General features: G+C 33.6%; 1 protein-coding gene across 1 annotated transcript; it reads right to left on the reverse strand.

The window, feature by feature from the left end:
• Window positions 1–327: 327 nt before the first annotated feature.
• LOC110713512 (ABC transporter B family member 1) lies at window positions 328–7,996 on the reverse strand. The gene is made up of 10 exons (XM_021891958.1): window positions 7,556–7,996; window positions 7,408–7,462; window positions 7,121–7,296; window positions 6,816–7,016; window positions 6,447–6,706; window positions 6,040–6,356; window positions 5,727–5,950; window positions 3,578–3,951; window positions 2,442–3,156; window positions 328–1,985 (listed from the first exon to the last, which is right to left on the reverse strand). The coding sequence occupies exons 1-10, from the start codon at window positions 7,994–7,996 to the stop codon at window positions 699–701; spliced, it is 4,050 nt and encodes a 1,349-aa protein (XP_021747650.1). The 3' UTR covers window positions 328–698.
• Between the last annotated feature and the right edge of the window lie 9,373 nt (window positions 7,997–17,369).

Consider the following 17,369-nt stretch of genomic DNA (forward strand, 5'->3'; position numbering starts at 1 on the left):
TCATCTTATGGAGCGTCAAATTACGTTCGTAGACAAATATTTCGTATTTATTATATTACGTTATGGAAATTTAGTTGCTTAAAAAAGTTACGTCTCTTAACTGCCTAACCCATCTCAATTTTTGTCATACTTTACCCATAAACCTAACAAAATTGATTTTGTAGTGTCCAATTATTTGATTCCAAATCCCTACCTTAACTTCATTATTACATTACCTAGTTCTAAGACATATAATTAATTAATTATCCTAACTTAACCTAATATGATCGACTTGTTCTAAAGAAGAAAAAGACAGGCGCCTACAAAATACGAAGTACTCGTGTTATATTCATGTCATTTAAAAACTTCATTTCATGTATTCATCATCAATATGACAATTCATCACTCGAATTACATATATGTGGAATCTGTACCCGTACTAAATCCTAGTGACCAAATCAGGGCGGATCGATACCTTTCGGATGTGTTGCATGTACAATAGCTAGGAAGTTGGATCCAAACGATGAACCTTTTGGATAAAATTACTATATTTCATAAGCTAAATTAGATAACACATACACAAGAAGCTATATATGACAGCAAAAATCAAGAATTCCAAACTGATGAGAAGGGATATGTGGGTATACTTTTTTTTTCCTCTTCCTTTCCTTTTCCTATCTTTTTACTAAATTTGGAAATTCTTCCACCTTTTTTCAGCATCAGTTTTCCCTCCCCTCATCTTCTCGTGGTCGTGTGGAAGAGGTTGATCCTGATGCCATCCCTATGGCCTGACCGTGTGAGAACCTTTGTAACTGTATCATTCTGGCGTAACACCCATCTGGATAGTTTTTTAACAGGTGTGAATGTGATCCTTGTTCCGCTACTTTCCCATCATCAATAACAGCAATAACATGGGCATTTCTAATAGTTGATAGCCTGTGGGCCACCACAATCGTCGTCTTCCCTGAGCATGCACGGTCCAATGCATCCTGAACAGACCTCTCTGACTCTGCATCAAGTGCACTCGTAGCTTCATCGAGCAACATTATCTCTGCCTTTTTCACAAATGCCCTGGCAAGTGCAATCCTCTGCTTTTGTCCCCCGGACAATTGAACTCCTCTCTCCCCTACCTGGGTCTTGTAGCCCTCAGGCATGGCTGATATGAACTTGTGAGCATTTGCTAGGGTTGCTGCTTCTATTATCTCAGTTTCTGTTGCATTTTCGTTGCCATACTTGATGTTTTCATATATTGTGGTGGCAAAGAGGCAAGGTTCTTGTGGGACTAATGCCATGTGCTGCCTTAGGGACTTGAGGTTATACTTTCGGATGTCCTTACCATCAATCATAACTCTCCCAGATGATGGATCGTAAAATCTCAGCACTAAGGAAATCACAGAACTCTTACCACATCCACTGGGGCCTACTAAGGCAAGAGTCTTCCCTGCTCGTGCCCGCAAGTTGATGTCTTGGAAGACAGATATGTCAGGACGTGTGGGATAGGAAAAGTCAACATGCTTGAGTTCTACCTCTCCACGAAGGCGTTCAGGAACCAGTGTTGCATCCTGTTCATCAGGTTCAATTTCAGTTTTTCGATCAAGAAGTTCAAACACAGACTTCATTGCACGTCCTCCCTTGATGAAATCGGGTGCTAGGGTTAATGTCTCAGCAGCTCCATTGGCAGATACCATAAGGACCATGAAAACCCGAATTGTCTTAGAAAAATCAGAGATTCCATGCTTCACAAGCCAAGAAGCGTACCAGAGACCAAGAGCATATGAAGCATAAAGAGCAAATTGAGCTATTCCGTATCCACTACCTGCAATCTGTCCCTTCCAGAAGCAACGCCGTAAAGGAATTTCAAGATTTCTAGTGAAAAGGCCAACAATTTTCGTTTCCGAGTTGAAAGCAGCTACAGTTCTGACATTTGACACTGCTTCTCCTGCCAACTGTGTAGCCTTGGCATGAGCCGCTTCAAGGTCTCCAGAGAAACCTTTCAGAAACATTTTCTGTTACCAGGTTAATACATACATTAGGAACCATCACCTTAATTATAAAAAAATAATAAAAATTAAATGAACTGATAAAGTTACTGTCTTGTTTAGCAACTATCACATGGGAAGTTGATGGTTGCACAATCCTTCTTTTTATCTTTTCAAGCATGCCATATACAATTTTCAAACATAACTGTGACTTATTCTGGAAAAGTAGACTAATTAACATGCTCATTTTTTTTTTTTTTTTTGCATTGGGATTATGCCACAGGGGAAAGGTAGGAGGGGTCATACTTGGAACTCATGCTCTATATAATTGCACAGGTATTATATTCCTTAATCAAATTTTCTCATTGATTATATTGGAAAATCATTAATTTTAAGCACTATATATAATTGCATAAGCATGTCCTTAAATTTATCTAATTTTTGGCGGGGAGACTTTGAAATAATCAGGAAAGAGTAACAAACCTGCAGAACAGTAGCAGCAACGACAACAGGGAAGACTGCAATAAGTACAAGAGCAAGACGCCATTGCAAAACGAACCCGGCAGTACAAGCAACAAGCATAAGAGCGGAGTTCTGCATTATAACAGAAATCCTGTCTCCAATAGCCGATCGAACATTATTAGCATCAAGAGAAAGCCTAGCAGCGATTCGGGCACTCTCATTTTCTTCCTGATCAAACCATGCCATCTCATTTTTTATCACAGCTGCCATCATTTTCTCCCTAACCCTTTTCGTCAGATTTTCCCCAACCACATCCCAGAAGAAATGCTGTAGCGTGTTAAAGATGAGGGCAGCAGATGAAAGTCCAATTAGTAAGTAGCAATACTTGGCAATTTCTCTGATCATAAAAGCATGGTCTGGGTTGTAGTAGACACTAAGGACAGCACTAAGAACATAGGCAAAGAAGGCACTGAGTGAACCACAGATAACGGAGCCCACAGAACCAACCAAAGCATAAGGCCATTCAGGAGCATTCATTTTAGCAAGACGCCAAAAGGAATTGGCTTGCTCCTTGAAAGCCAACTTCTCAGGCCTGTAACTTCCATGGGTGGCATCAATAGAGAGACTAAAATCAGAAGTGGAGAAATCAGAGAGCCGACGTGAATAAGGTGAACGACCATATGAAGAATTCCGTGCAATAATTGGTGAACTAACTGAGTTTCTGGCACTTGAAGGCCTGCAAGATAAAGTACAAGGTCATAACTACTTCAGATGTACACAATTTAAGCTATTATAACTAACAAAGTCACAAGTTACACTTTCTGTTTTATCAGAACCAGAACAAGTAATTTCCAGCTTTTTTTGTCGGGTTTTATAATTCTTGTGACTAGTTTTTAAGTTCCTCTTTATAAAACTTACTAAACTCTGCATAGCTTCTAACTTTATGTCAAACCCTAGCTTTTCTTTTCTCAATTTGTTTGATTGGCAAGTTTTTTATATCATGATCCTTAAGATTGATATTTAGTAGAGAATGATAACCATAACACGTTTTCTTTCCTCAAATTAAATAGGACTGATGTATGTTCAGCAGAAAGCAGGAATATCTAGTTTGAATTTGAATAGGATGATTGTCCTAGACGATTGTTCAAAGATAGTACCTGGCACTACTCTTTCTGGCATTATGCATGGCTGTTTCATGAGCCGTTTCTTGCATGCGAATGAGCTTGGCATAAACACTATTTTCGCCTTTGCCCATAAGTTCATCATGGGTTCCAATCTCTGATACACTTCCTTGTTGAAGTACAGCCACAAGATCAGCCTTGCGAATTGTGGAGAGACGGTGGGCAATAACAAGAGTTGTTCTGCCGATCATAAACCGGTCAAGAGCTTCTTGGACGAGCTTTTCTGATTCAGAATCTAATGCACTAGTGGCTTCATCTAAAAGCAGTATTGCCGGGTTCTTAAGCATTGCCCTGGCAATAGCAATCCTTTGTTTTTGTCCTCCAGAGAGCTGCAAGCCTCTCTCCCCAACCTGTCATTTTCAGAACGTTTATCAAACTTTATTTATCAAAATTCCTGTCAACTTTTTTGTATTTAGTTCGCAGCAAGCCTACTGGTGAGTAAATAATTGTACAGTAAAATCAATGAACTGGAAGCAGAAAGTTGCTATTCCTTGTCAAAATCAATTATAGTCCATGTTTAGTCACATAAAATTTTAGTTCATTCCCAGCAACAGTAGGAAATTTTCTACAGAAAAATAAAATAAGATTGTATTAACCATACAAGTATATTTTCTCTAAAAGATTAAGGTACTGATATGCCCAAATACTGCACTAAACTCTACTAGATATTGACACATGATTTTGTCAAGCATTGCTAATAGGATAGCATATTTGATAATGCATATAATGTGTCAAACTTCGTAATAAGGAATCTTGCTTGATTCTCAAACCATTTTATTAATTCTTTTAACTTAAGGTGACAGAATTTCAAAATTTTAGTACTTGTATAATAATTCAACAAGGCTTTGAAGTTTGAAGAAGCTGTTTTCGGTCTTCGAAGACCCTCAAATTGAGGGAGTTTTATAATCAGAAGAAGAAAATTTGTAGTGGAAACACCAATAATTATACTTAGTATAACATTTACTTAACTCTCTTTGACAATTAAACCCAAAAAATGAAAAAGAAAAAGAAAAGCAAGGAAATATTACTAATTAAATAAATAAATCAAGACAGAGATAAGTAAAAGAATGGCAGTGAGTGGGAAATATAATACTAACTGACAAATTGCTCTAGTCCAAATGGTCCTTGTTTCAGAAGAGTATGCTATTAATATCTGCACATGCATTGTTGACTGGGACATGTTACCTTTTCTTTAAATGCATGACCAAACACCTTCTATTGCATTGACTTTTTTGAAAGGGAGAAAGTGTTAGGTTTTGTTTGTTGACCAATCATCCCATTATTTTGAGTTACATAAGAAAGAAATCACGCCTAACTTTATTTTTTCGAATACTCCGTATATAAAAGGATCTAAATGTCCCTGTAACACAGCAATAAACCAATAGAATCTAAAAGTCCGGCTATCTCACGACTATCTTTTTAGTATTACTACTTGCTAGTTATATGAAATTAATATGGAGTACTCCATAAGGAATGAAAAACAACAAAATAAAATAATCATAGAAATTGAATAATTAATGATAAAAAAAATGAACATGAGAGATACTAGTAGTAGGCTAGTATATTCTTTTATCCAAGGTATAAAATAATGAACTATCCTCTTATTCCCTTCTTATGGTTATTCAAAGACTCGAGCTATTTATTTAACAGTAAAATTTAACTCTTTGTGGAACAATTGCAACGCCCTTAAATTGTTAAAGAAAAGTGTAAAATGGTAAATTTTACACTGTTATATATCGAACTTGTACGCTATTTACTTCCTTTTCTTATGCAAACTCTTTTATTGTGGGCAATACGCAAGCCAAAACTTAAACAAAGCAGGAAAACATTGGACACAATAATTCAGACCAAGAATAGATAGAATTAATAGCTAAGTCAGATCCTCGAATCCACAACCATATCTGGTCAATGTTCCTAAGTTTAAAACTTAGACCACTACTCTTAACCATAATATGTGCAAAAACACATGAGTTATCATTAACATCAGAAACCACAACTATTAAGCAAGAACAATCACACACCCACCTCCCCGCCCGCCCCCTCAGCCAACCGCCTTGTGAACCGATTACAAGATTCGTATCAAAGATATACAACATTTTTCAGAAAAGGGTGAAATTGATCTTACCTGAGTTTCAAAGCCATCAGGAAGCTTAATGATAAATGAATGGGCATTGGCGACTCTGGCAGCTTCTTCGACCTCGACCATGCTAGCATCTGGTCTGCCTAGGAGTATGTTTTCTTTGATGCTGGTTGCAAATAAAGCGGGTTCTTGGCTCACCAACCCTATTTGCTGCCTCAGCCATCTCAGCTTTAATGTTTTAATGTCATGCCCATCTAAAAATACTTGTCCTGCATACCAAATATTTATTATCAAACTACCCAATGAAAAAATGCTTCATTTATTTGTAAGAAAATAAATGACATATTATTGCTTTTACCTTCAGTGGGATCATAAAATCTCTCAATTAGAGAAACAACAGTGCTTTTACCAGATCCACTACTACCAACAAGAGCTATGGTTTTTCCAGCAGGTACTGAAAGTGAGAAGTTGTTGAGAATTTTCACATCCACCCTTGATGGATATGCAAATTCGACGTTTTTGAGCTCGATTTGCCCCGTAACTGATTCCAATTCGATTCCTGATTCCTTGATTCGGTCAATACTTGGTTTGTGATCGATTACCATAAAAATCTTTGCAGCTGCAGCTTTCGCCTTGGCAAACGCACTCATACTCGGTGCTGATTGTCCCAAACCTCTGATTAACCATATTAGTACAATATTAATCAAAATTTCGCAATTATAAAAAGTCTGCAACAAAATCGGAAACAATTGATAGTAAACTTACATTCCACCAATCATGACAGCAAACATAGTAGCAATGGCAAGACCTCCATTAGTTAAATGGTGCCGAACAAGATAGCCTCCATACCAAAGAAGTAGAGCATAACAACAAAACACCACGAAATAAGTTCCTCCCAATCCTAAACCCTTTGCTAATCCACTCTTGTACCCAAGCTTTTGGGCAATCTTCAATGCTGCCGAATACGTCTGTAAGGCTTTTGATTCACCCACAAACGCGAAAACCACCCGAATTTGAACAATTGTCTGCAAATTAGTACCAAATGAAACATACCCAGATCAGCAAATTATCCATAAAACATGCTCAAAAGATCAAATTCAACAGAACTTTCAAAAAAATCTCGTTAAATCATACCTGTTCGACGATATTCCCAGCCTGAGACATAGCTCCTTGGCTCTTGCTAGACAACTTAGCTAATGTAGTAGTGTGAATTCCACCAATAACAGCAATCAGAGGAACAACAGCAAGAGTTACCAAAGCTAATTGCCACACAGCAGTAAATCCCACCACAAAACCAGTCACAAATGTTGCTAAGTAGTGTATAAAACTACCCAACTGCAATTTCATCAAAAACAACATCATATTCAGCAATAATTCAACCATATAATAGAACAAAAATTATGTGTATGAAATATGGTCCAAATACAATAAAATTGTACCTTCTCACTGATGGCATCTTGAACAAGTGCAGCATCAGTGTTAATAGCAAAAACAATGTCAGAAGTTCTAACTTGTGTATCAAAGTACTGAATGTCCTGACTCAATGCTGCTTCCAAGTACTTAATCCTCATCTTTGTTGATTGCCTCTCTCCAGTCCACATCCAACATGCAATTTCTATACACCATATCATATAACAAAATTTAATTTAATTTTAGTCCACAAAAAATGGGAGAAAAAATTTATGAACTAAAACCCCCCAAAAAAATCACAAATTAAAAAATTTACCTGCCCAAGAAGAAGCCCAAATTGCTGCTCCAACAACAAGAAAATAATATGCATACTACAAAAAATTGTCAAAAAGAGAAATTAATCAAAAAAAATTGAGTAAAAAATATATAGATTAGAGATTAATTAAAAAGTAAATGAAGTGTACCTTTAAAACTTCTTGCATCATTTTATCAGGGTTATTAGAGTAAGAACCAAAAGAGTTAACAAGATCAGCAAAGAATCTAAGAAAAAGGGGTAAAGCACAGCCATGAACAAAAGCACCAAGAGAACCAATTCCCATCAAAATACAATCCAATTTATCAGCAAATCTGAATAACTCTTTGAACGCAACCGGAGGCGGTCCTTCTTTGGGTTTATCAGCTGATCCCGAAGACGACGATTGTGCATCTCTTTTTGCATTGATATTACTATTTCCATTGCCATCAGTAGCTTCCATCTTTGAAGCTTGGAATTCTTGAAGATGAGTAGGAGGATTGGAGTTAAGAGTAGTGCTGTTATTTGAAGAGCCTGAAAGCTCAAGACCATGCATTTCCGACCATCTCCATTGTTCAATTGTCTTTATCTCTTTAGATTCTTCTTGTGACATTATTTGCAAACCAACCCAAATTTGAGCTTCTTTTATAACTCCAAAAAAAATGCAAAAAAATAAAAAATAAATAATGAATAATATTAAAAATTAATTCACACCCACTTCATCATTCTCTCTCTTCAAGATGGGTTTTTAATATATTTTTTTTTTAATTAAAGGGGTTGAAAGCTTGTGGGAAACACCATCCCAAGAATAGTTGACAATTACTACTGGTAATAAGAATTTACATGTGATTCTGTGTTAAATTGGAGAGAGGAGAGAGTGAGTGAGTGAGTGACAGAAGATGTGTTTTCAAAATTCATTGATTTTGTAATTGTTTTTGTTTGTTTGGTTGCTTGTTTGTGTAGAAAAAAAGAAAGAGAAGCAAGAAAGTGACATGATAAGGGAAAGGAAGGAGAGAGAAAGAGTGGAATGTGGGGAGGTTTTGTATTAATTCTTCTTGTAATTTTAAAGTCTCCGACAAATTATACTGTTGTGTGAAAACTTGGAGGATCAACATTTGGATTTTTTTTTTTTTTTTTTTTTCAATTTTGACCCTATGAGCTAGAGCTGTACTAATAAAAAACAAATGCACACACTATGTGAAAACTTAGCATGATCTAATTATTATTATTATTATTATTATTATTATTATTCAAAAACGGACAAAGTCATACTCTCTCCGTCCCCGAAAGAACGACCCATTTGGGTTGATTTCACGGGTATTAAGAAAGTTAAATGAAAAGAAGTGAAAGTATATTGGAAAGATAAATTTACATGGGGTTTGTAAAAAAGTAGAGAAAAAAAAGTAATAAAAGTATAAAGAGAAACAAAATTTTACATGGGGAAGCTAATTTCGCACAAATATTATTGCAAATTGGTGGGGATTTTAATGCAAATGGGTCATTCTTTTTGGGACTAAAATTAGGCCAAATGGGTCGTTCTTTCGGGGACGGAGGTAGTACAACTTATAGAAAATTAGTGGGAAGCCAAAATACAATTTGGGCTCTCACTCCTCTAGCTATATCAAAGTCCAACGCAATATAGAAAATACATAGAGTTCCTCCATTATAACAATAGTCTCCATTATACACTACTAGATGAAGCCAGTGCGATGCACGATTTGTTTGAATTTTTAAAATAATATTTTTACATATATATATTTATGTGCTAAAAATTGTTAAATATTTGGATAAAACTCCTAATATTAAAAGATAATATTTTATATTTAATTAATTTAAACTGGATAATCTCATTCGCAAATTTTGCTTACGTGTCAGTTAAATTATTTAATTCTAAAAGAAATTAATAATCTCGTAAAAATTAAATCTTACGTGGCTCTCTAAAAACTCGGGAAAAAACTCCCCTTTATATATATAATATTAGATTATGATTTTTTGTAATTATGTTTTTTTTTAATATCATTAGATTAGTATGATAATTTTAATTTTTCATTTTTTTTGTAAAGCTCTTTGAACCGTAGAAAGATAATGGTAGGGTAGAATTAATAAATTTATAAAGGACTAACATATTTTATTTGAAATAATTAGATAAATCATTAGATTAGTATGAAAATTTAATTTGTCATTTTATTGTTTTTATTTCATCCTACGTGGCACACATAAATATGTGGCGCTCTATTTTTTTTTACAAAATCCTACGTGGCTCTTTAAAATCTCTGGAAAAAACTCCCCTTTATATATATAATATTAGATTGTTATATGGATTCTTAAAAGGTTGTTATATAATTAAATGGTGTTTAACCAATTGCTTTCAAGTTTAACTATTAATATTAGTAAATTTCTTAATTTGGGCCGCTGTTAACGTAAGAAGTAGTTAAGCCCACGCTTTGTTGTCGTAATTGCAGAAGAACACCATCACTAAGCAACAAATTCTTCTTTTGTCTCCGATCGGTTAAACACTTTGAACCTCCCTACATTTTAGCTGGCATATTATTTTTATATTTATTACCCCACAATCCTCAACCCACCATATCTCATCTAGTACCAAAGTTTCATTTTTTTTGTTGGAAGAAATTTATTTTTACTTTAATTTAATGTTCAATAATTTCTAGACCATGCAAATTTAGTGTATATATATATATATATATATATATATATATATATATATATATATATATATATATATATATATATATATATATATATATATATATATAAGGGAGGGATCCGGTGAGAATAGGTCCATATGTGAGAATTCATACTTATATGAGAACTGATTTAAAATTTAGAACATGTGGGTTAAAATTTAGAACATACGAGTTAAAATTTAGAACATGTGAATCAAATTAAAATTTTGAACATATGAGTAATAATTTAGAACATTTGTGTGAGTAATATGTTAGAACATCTGATTTAAGAATTAGAACAAGTGATTAAAAATTTATAAAATTTGCTTTATGAAATTTTAAACATATGAGTAACATTTAGAACACTTGATTTAAGATTATGAACATGTGAATAAAAATTTAGAACAAACTGATATTGAATATAGAAAGTGTGAGTAAAGAATTTAGAACATACGAGTAAAAAAAATAGAACATACGCTTTAAAATCTGGAACATATAATTAAAAAATCTTAGAAAATCTGGAACATATAATTAAAAATCTTAGAACACACGTTTTAAAATTTAGAACATAAAGTTAAAAGTTTGGAACAAGTTATTTAAAATTTATGACATCAAGCTTAACTAATTTATGGTTTAGAATATGTGAGTAATAAATTAGAACATTTGATTTAATTTAGAACACCTAAAAAAAAGTTTAGAACATCAAATTTAAAATTTAGAACATACGAGTAAAAATTTAGAACATAAAGAGTGTTCTCACATAAGAAAAATTCTCATATAAGAAAAATTCTCACGAGAGTCTTCCCCTATATATATATATATATATATATATATATGTATCCAATTACTTTACTTATATTTATATCCAAATTGTAACTCAAGGAATCAAATCTAGCTTACAATTATATTTCGTAATTCATGTATAATACTACCTTTTGAATTATTCACATATTATTTTTCCTATAAAGTTGTCCCAAATTGTAATCTCACTTACTCAAAATCAATTTTGTTACAGTACAAGTATATTCCGTAAAACATTAAGGAGAAAAAAAAAACCTATCACTCACATCCTCAACAAAATAAAAATAACAAATTAAACGAGATGGATAGAATGTCAATTTAATTTTGATGTAAATTACAAAGTATCGAATTAATCCAACCCAAATCACAGTTACGAATCTAAAATATCGTTCTCAATAATGCAAGAAATATCAAATTACTTCACAATACGAAATTATGTATCCTATTTGTTTACAATTTCAAATGGTTCACAACTTGTTTTTTAGAAGAAAAAAAAAGATTTGTTTTCTGAAATATTTTGTAGATCGGTGTCATTTGATTGTTTTGATGCTATTAATTTACCCTTAATTTTAAAATAAAAGTTGGTTTGAGTGCAATCAATAATATATTTTTCTATATTCCTAATATAATAATTATACAAACGACTCCTAATTGTAGCGAACAGAAAATAACCCCAGGCCAGTTACCACATTTGTGTAATTAATCAAGGGTTTCTGAATTTATGCTCTAAACTATCACTAATCACTATGTACACTTGTATAGTACTCTTATTATCTTATTTAAAATCAACAAAGTTAATAAATAATTGGTGTTAGTTCCACTTGTCATCAGAAAATCTTGGGCCATATCTGCTGATTCTTATTGACAGCAAATTACTCCACTTAGTTTCTACTAATTGTAAGCACTTAGTAATATATAATAATTAACATAACTACTAAATTACTGAACTGTTTTTGATTAATATGTCAGAGAGTACTAACTAAACTAAATTATAATGCAACATTATATTTATATATTTATGTTACATTCTTTAATACTGGTGCTTTTCAGAGAGCTTATAGTTAAAAGCACTTTAATTATTATCTTCTGGTTTCTGTTAAAATGATTAAATTAATTTATTTGTAAACAAATGGCGATCAAGCTAGCTTTTTTGCAGAAAAAAATGATATGTATATCGCAAAGCTCTGATTCTTCACTTTTTTGTTTTTTAATTGATTTCTAATTTAAAATTTGGTTTCTCAATTGGCAATGCCAACTATTTCAGGTTAAAGGTTTTGGGTTAGTTAGGGTTGATTGAATTTCATCACCGTTTTTCGTGACTCCCTTAACGCCATATTTTATGTACACTCCTTATCAAATACGGAGTAACAAATAAGGAAAAAAAAAATTTATTTACGGAGTAATTTTCTCTAAAAAGGATAAACACAAAAGCCATAAAAATCTCTTTCCATATTAAGAACGTGTTCTATATACTGTAACAAAGGGATGCTTTTCCTTAAAAGCCCTAAAGCCGCTCTTAAGTAGGGCAATGTTACCCGGCAGCATCCTAGTCCGTTTGGGGTTGGGTAGGTCGGCGACCTTAGGCGGCTGCTGATAGTCAGCCGCAAAGTTATCTTGGTCAGAGCCTGAAGATCCGGCCCTTGACCCTTCGTCGGCCTCAGCATTTCCGACTTCATTAGAGGAGGCGGCTCCCTCGCCATCTACCTCTCGTACCCCCGAGCTCCCGGAAGTAGAGGGAGTCTCTTCATGAGAACCGCTCTCCTCCAAATCCCTCTGTTCCCCGTCGGGAACAACCTCGTCGGCTGACACTTCTATAGTGCGCCGGCTCCTAGACCTTCTGGCCGTCTGTTTCGTTCTGACCATTGTGTCCTGCACAGACACAGAGAGGGAGGAATTCGGAGATGAGCATATCGGTTCCGACAGTCCAGAAAAGGCACCCCCTGTTCTAGACTTAGCCGGTCCCCTAAAGTTGGACCTGTTTATATTTAGTGAACTGAACTGAAATGATTGGAGTTGAACTGAATTGAACTAAGCTAAAATGAATATTTTATGAGAGAAGGAAATTAAGAGTTTAACTGAACTGATTGAAGTTGAACTGAACTGAAGTTAAGCTGAAGAGAACAGACCCTTATTTTAGTTGTAACTAGATTAACTCCGTGCGATGCACGGTTTTAATATAAGAATTGAATCATAGACTTTTAACACGTAATGAAAGAAAATAACTTTCTCATTTTTCCTAACTAATTTCTAATTAAATATGAATGTACAATTCCCGACAGTTTAATTAAGAAATTTCAATTAAATTACATCATCCTTATATTTTGGAGGGAAAAAATCAAATAAAAAAAAAGTGATACGTAGGCAATGATGACATAAGCAGTTGTTATTTTAGTATATATATAGATAGATTGAACTTAGGTAGCTAGCTGTAATAACCCTTAATTTTTTTTTTAATTTTAAAATAATTAATAAAAGTCTATAAATAAAAATAAAGTGAACAAAATATACCCTAGCTAAAGCCGAATTTGAAAACAATTCTAGAAATTTAACTACTTGATCATTTACCAACAAATGGTTTATATTTTGTTGAATTTAACCGTGGTTATTAGAAATTGCAATGTATAATTATTAGCCTGATTAAAATTCAAATATTCTCGATGACACTACACATAAAAATGACCGAGTTTGGATCTGACCCCAAATCAATTTGATCCGGGAAAAAAAAAAAGACTAAATTCGAATAAAATATGAATTCATCTCCAATTTTATTAGAATTCAATTGTATTGTTTCATTGGCCTTTGATGTTAATTTTGCATTTAGTTAATATTTAGTTGGTTATATCATTGCCAAATGATTCTCTAAGAAAAGTAATGATTACTAGATTAGGTGTTTTGGATCAATTTTTTAATAATTGAAACAAGTTAGCTTAGGTGAAAACAAAATTGAAAATTGGAGTTGAGCTCCAATATTGGGATTTTTAGTCAAATTGGATTTGGATCATCAGAGATGGATAGCACTGTCAAAACGGTTTGACAGTTCGGTTTCGGTTCGGTTTGAAATCGGTTCGGTTTGAAATCGGGTCGGTTTGAAATCGGTTCAAATGTCTTACGGGTCGGTTTCGGTACGGTTTAAATAATTATCGGTTCGGTTCGGTTTCGGTTTATTCTTGAACGGTTTAAATTCGGTTCGGGTTATAAACGGTTCGGTTAGTAAACGATTCGGTGCAAACGGGTTGCGGTTTGTTAACGGTTCGGTGTAAACGGTTTTTAACCCGGTTTAAATTCGGTTCGGGTTGTAAACGGTCCGGGTTGTAAACGGTCCGGGTAGTAAACGGTTCGGTGCAAACGGGTTGCGGTTTGTTAACGGTTCGGTGTAAACGGTTTTTAACCCGGTTTAAATTTGGTTCGGGTTGTAAACGGTTCGGTGCAGACGGGTTGCGGTTTGTTAACGGTTCGGTGTAAATGGTTTTTAACCCGGTTTAAATTCGGTTCGGTTTGTAAACGGTGCGGGTTGTAAAAATTCCAGGTAGTAAACGGTTCGGTGCAGACGGGTTGCGGTTTGTTAACGGTTCGGTGTAAATGGTTATTATCCCGGTTCAAACAGTTTCAGGTTGGAAACGGTTCGGTTGTTTTTTGGTTTAGTTTTATTTTAGTTCGGTTATAACTGGTTCGGTTCGTTCACGGGTTTGGTTCTTCTACGATTTAACATTATATAGATCGGTTTTATTTCAGATTTACTAAATTACGGTTCGAGTCTGTTTTTGATTTCAAAAAATTTTGTACTACTTTCTAACTTTTTGCTAGTTAACAAGTTTTATATCAAGCCGAGACTTCATCACTTCATATTGAGGCATCATATTATATGCAAATTCTCATTAATTTTATAAATACATATCATGTTATGATTTAAGTTTAGCTATACTGATCTTACTAGTTTATTATGAAGTAGATTATAAAAGTTTAGTGCATTAATGTATTATTGTTTTACTATCAGATTATTATCTGCTTCTGATTTGATCATTTAGTTAATAGTGTCATAATCATGATTTGATGAGTTGTTGTGACATCGAAATTTGCAATTTGGTATTCGATACTTAATTAGTCAACAAGTCTGATAATTAAGACTCGTTTATCATTATATATTTGCATAAAGTTATACATGAAGATATTACAGAGTAGTTTGATTTGTATAATGAAAGAAAACATTAATGAAGAAGAAGGTAATGTTGATTCCTTCAATCGATTATACAGATACATAACATATAACCATCTCATATTCTCATAGTTAGATATTATTAGTATAAAGGGATGAGAAACATAAGATTATTATATTTTTGTATATCCTTTACTGGTTTACCCTTAAGGCTTAAGTCACTAATTAGTAATTAGTAATTACTTAATTAGACTAACAAGTTAATCAGAAAGAGTAACTTTTAACTTGAGTCTAGTAGATCAAATACTGAAATGGTATTAGTATATTACCGAGTATGATAGTCTAGTACGCTGCTAATCTGTTATGCAGCTATGCTAAATTGACAATTGCTCATATAGTCATATTAGTCAATCACTCATGTAGACATAACTCATATCTAATTAAGTAATTTGTATTTATGTACTAATCTACTAGTCAACTATATCATTTATAAGTTTACACGATTACAAGTGTATTGCTTATAGGTACAGCTAAACTGATATAAATATAACCATATAACAAATCCGTAGTACTTCTAACTCTCTAAGATATGACATCATTATTTATTGAACAATTTTCGATTTTTTATTAATCGCAACGCCTAGAAATTACACGCTAACCGATTCACATTTTATAATTTAAAGAACTTAATATTTTAATGTGTGTGTTAAAAAAAATTATAAAAGCTGATATTATGAAGGTGAATATCGTTTTATCGGGATCCGAGAAATGTAATTAGTTTTTTTTTTAAGTCATGTAATTAATTAATTGTATAAAAGTTTGTTTAATGTTATTAAAATAAAATTAAAAATTTTGATTTTTACAAAGTGGAAAATTAATTTCATTTTTTTGGTTGACAATTTCAACAAAATATGGTGGGAAATTTCCCTCCAAAAACCAAAAGGAAAAACACATTTTAGATTTATAATTTAGATATTTTGATTCTTTAATAATTAAATAAACATGTGGTTCATATATTATGCAAAAGAGAAAAAAAAAAGAAAAAAAAAGAAAAAAAAAGTGAAACGTGAAACTGTGAAAGACTGAAAGGCAATTAGGTTCTTCATTCATCCTCTTCATTCATGCTCTTCATTCCACAGCATTCACCGTTCTTCTTCTTCATCCTCAAATCGAAGCGTTGAATCCTCACTCACTCTCAAGTTCTCAACTCTCAAGCTCTGAACTCTTAGCCTTCAATAGCTCAAAGGTAAATTTTAGTTAATTGTTTTTGTTTTCGTTTCGTTTTTTTCGATTTTTTTTTCGATCTCTCCATTCTCGTTTTTTTTTTCATTCTCCAGTTCTCCATCTTCAAATCTTCCTCTCCTTCAAGCCGTCACTGCTCAAAGGTAATTTTATGTTAATTTTTTTTGTTTTCATTTCGGTTTTATGTTGCTGATTCGTTGTTTGCAGGACTTGCATGTCTTTATTTTTTGATTTTTACTTCTGATTTGTTCATATAATTTCATATAATTTCTGATTTGTTCATATAATTTCTGATTTTTTGATGTTGTTCATGTAATTTTTAATTTTATTGTTCTTGTTGTTCATTTAATTTCTGATTTTTTAATTTTATTGTTCTTGTTGTTCATTTTTTGTTATATCTATTTGTGAGGTGTTCTGGCCTTACCAGCTTTGGCTATGCTCAGTTCTGATCAGGGTTGTGGTTGTAGTACCATGAGCAACAATTGAGTTGATTTGTCTATAATGCTCTATTAGTCTTCAAATATACTGAATGCTATCCTTTGTTCTATCAGCTGCATTGTTCTCTCATTAGTGTTTCTGTTTATGTGGGTTAATGCTGAATGCTAGCAGGATTTTTTGATTTAAGTTTGGGTTTTGTTTTGTTGCAAAAGTGCAAGTGCATTCAGATAGGAGTTGTCTAATAGTGTTTAGTATATTTTAGGACTGAATTGTAGATGGACTACCTCAGCTTAGAGCATGTAGTACTAGCTAGGGTCTGTCCTGTGCTGCTGCTGTTCTAATGTCTGGCCAGATCTGCTAGATGTACAAGGCTAGATTGTAGGATCTGCTGGGAGTTTTCTGCCCTGTTCAGAGCAGAGTCTTTCTGGCCATGGTTTGTGCTGTCCTAGTTGATGTCTCTGCTGCAGGCTGGGTGCTGGGGTTGGTTGCTGCTGGTTTTCTAGGGTATTGCAGCTGTGGTTTTGCTGTCGTCTTGTGTTAGCTGGGCTGTGTTGTCTGTCTGTTGCTGGGCTAGGTTGCTGGTGTGCTTTGCTTGAAGCAAGCAGGTCCGGAGCTGCTGTGTTAATTTGCCTTTTTTTTTATTTGCCCTTAATTTGCCTTTTTTTTTC

This window comes from Chenopodium quinoa, unplaced genomic scaffold (genome assembly GCF_001683475.1).
Source record: "Chenopodium quinoa cultivar QQ74 unplaced genomic scaffold, ASM168347v1, whole genome shotgun sequence".
Classification (NCBI taxonomy): Eukaryota; Viridiplantae; Streptophyta; class Magnoliopsida; order Caryophyllales; family Amaranthaceae; genus Chenopodium; species Chenopodium quinoa.

Bases quoted from the DNA above. Each gene is read 5' to 3' on its own strand.
- LOC110713512 (XM_021891958.1), bottom strand. From the start codon at position 7,996: ATGTCACAAGAAGAATCTAAAGAGATAAAGACAATTGAACAATGGAGA. The intron at 7,017-7,120 runs GTACAATTTTAT...ATGAAATTGCAG, and splicing joins AAGATGCCATCAGTGAGAAG to TTGGGTAGTTTTATACACTA. The intron at 5,951-6,039 runs GTAAAAGCAATA...TTTGGTATGCAG, and splicing joins ATTTTATGATCCCACTGAAG to GACAAGTATTTTTAGATGGG.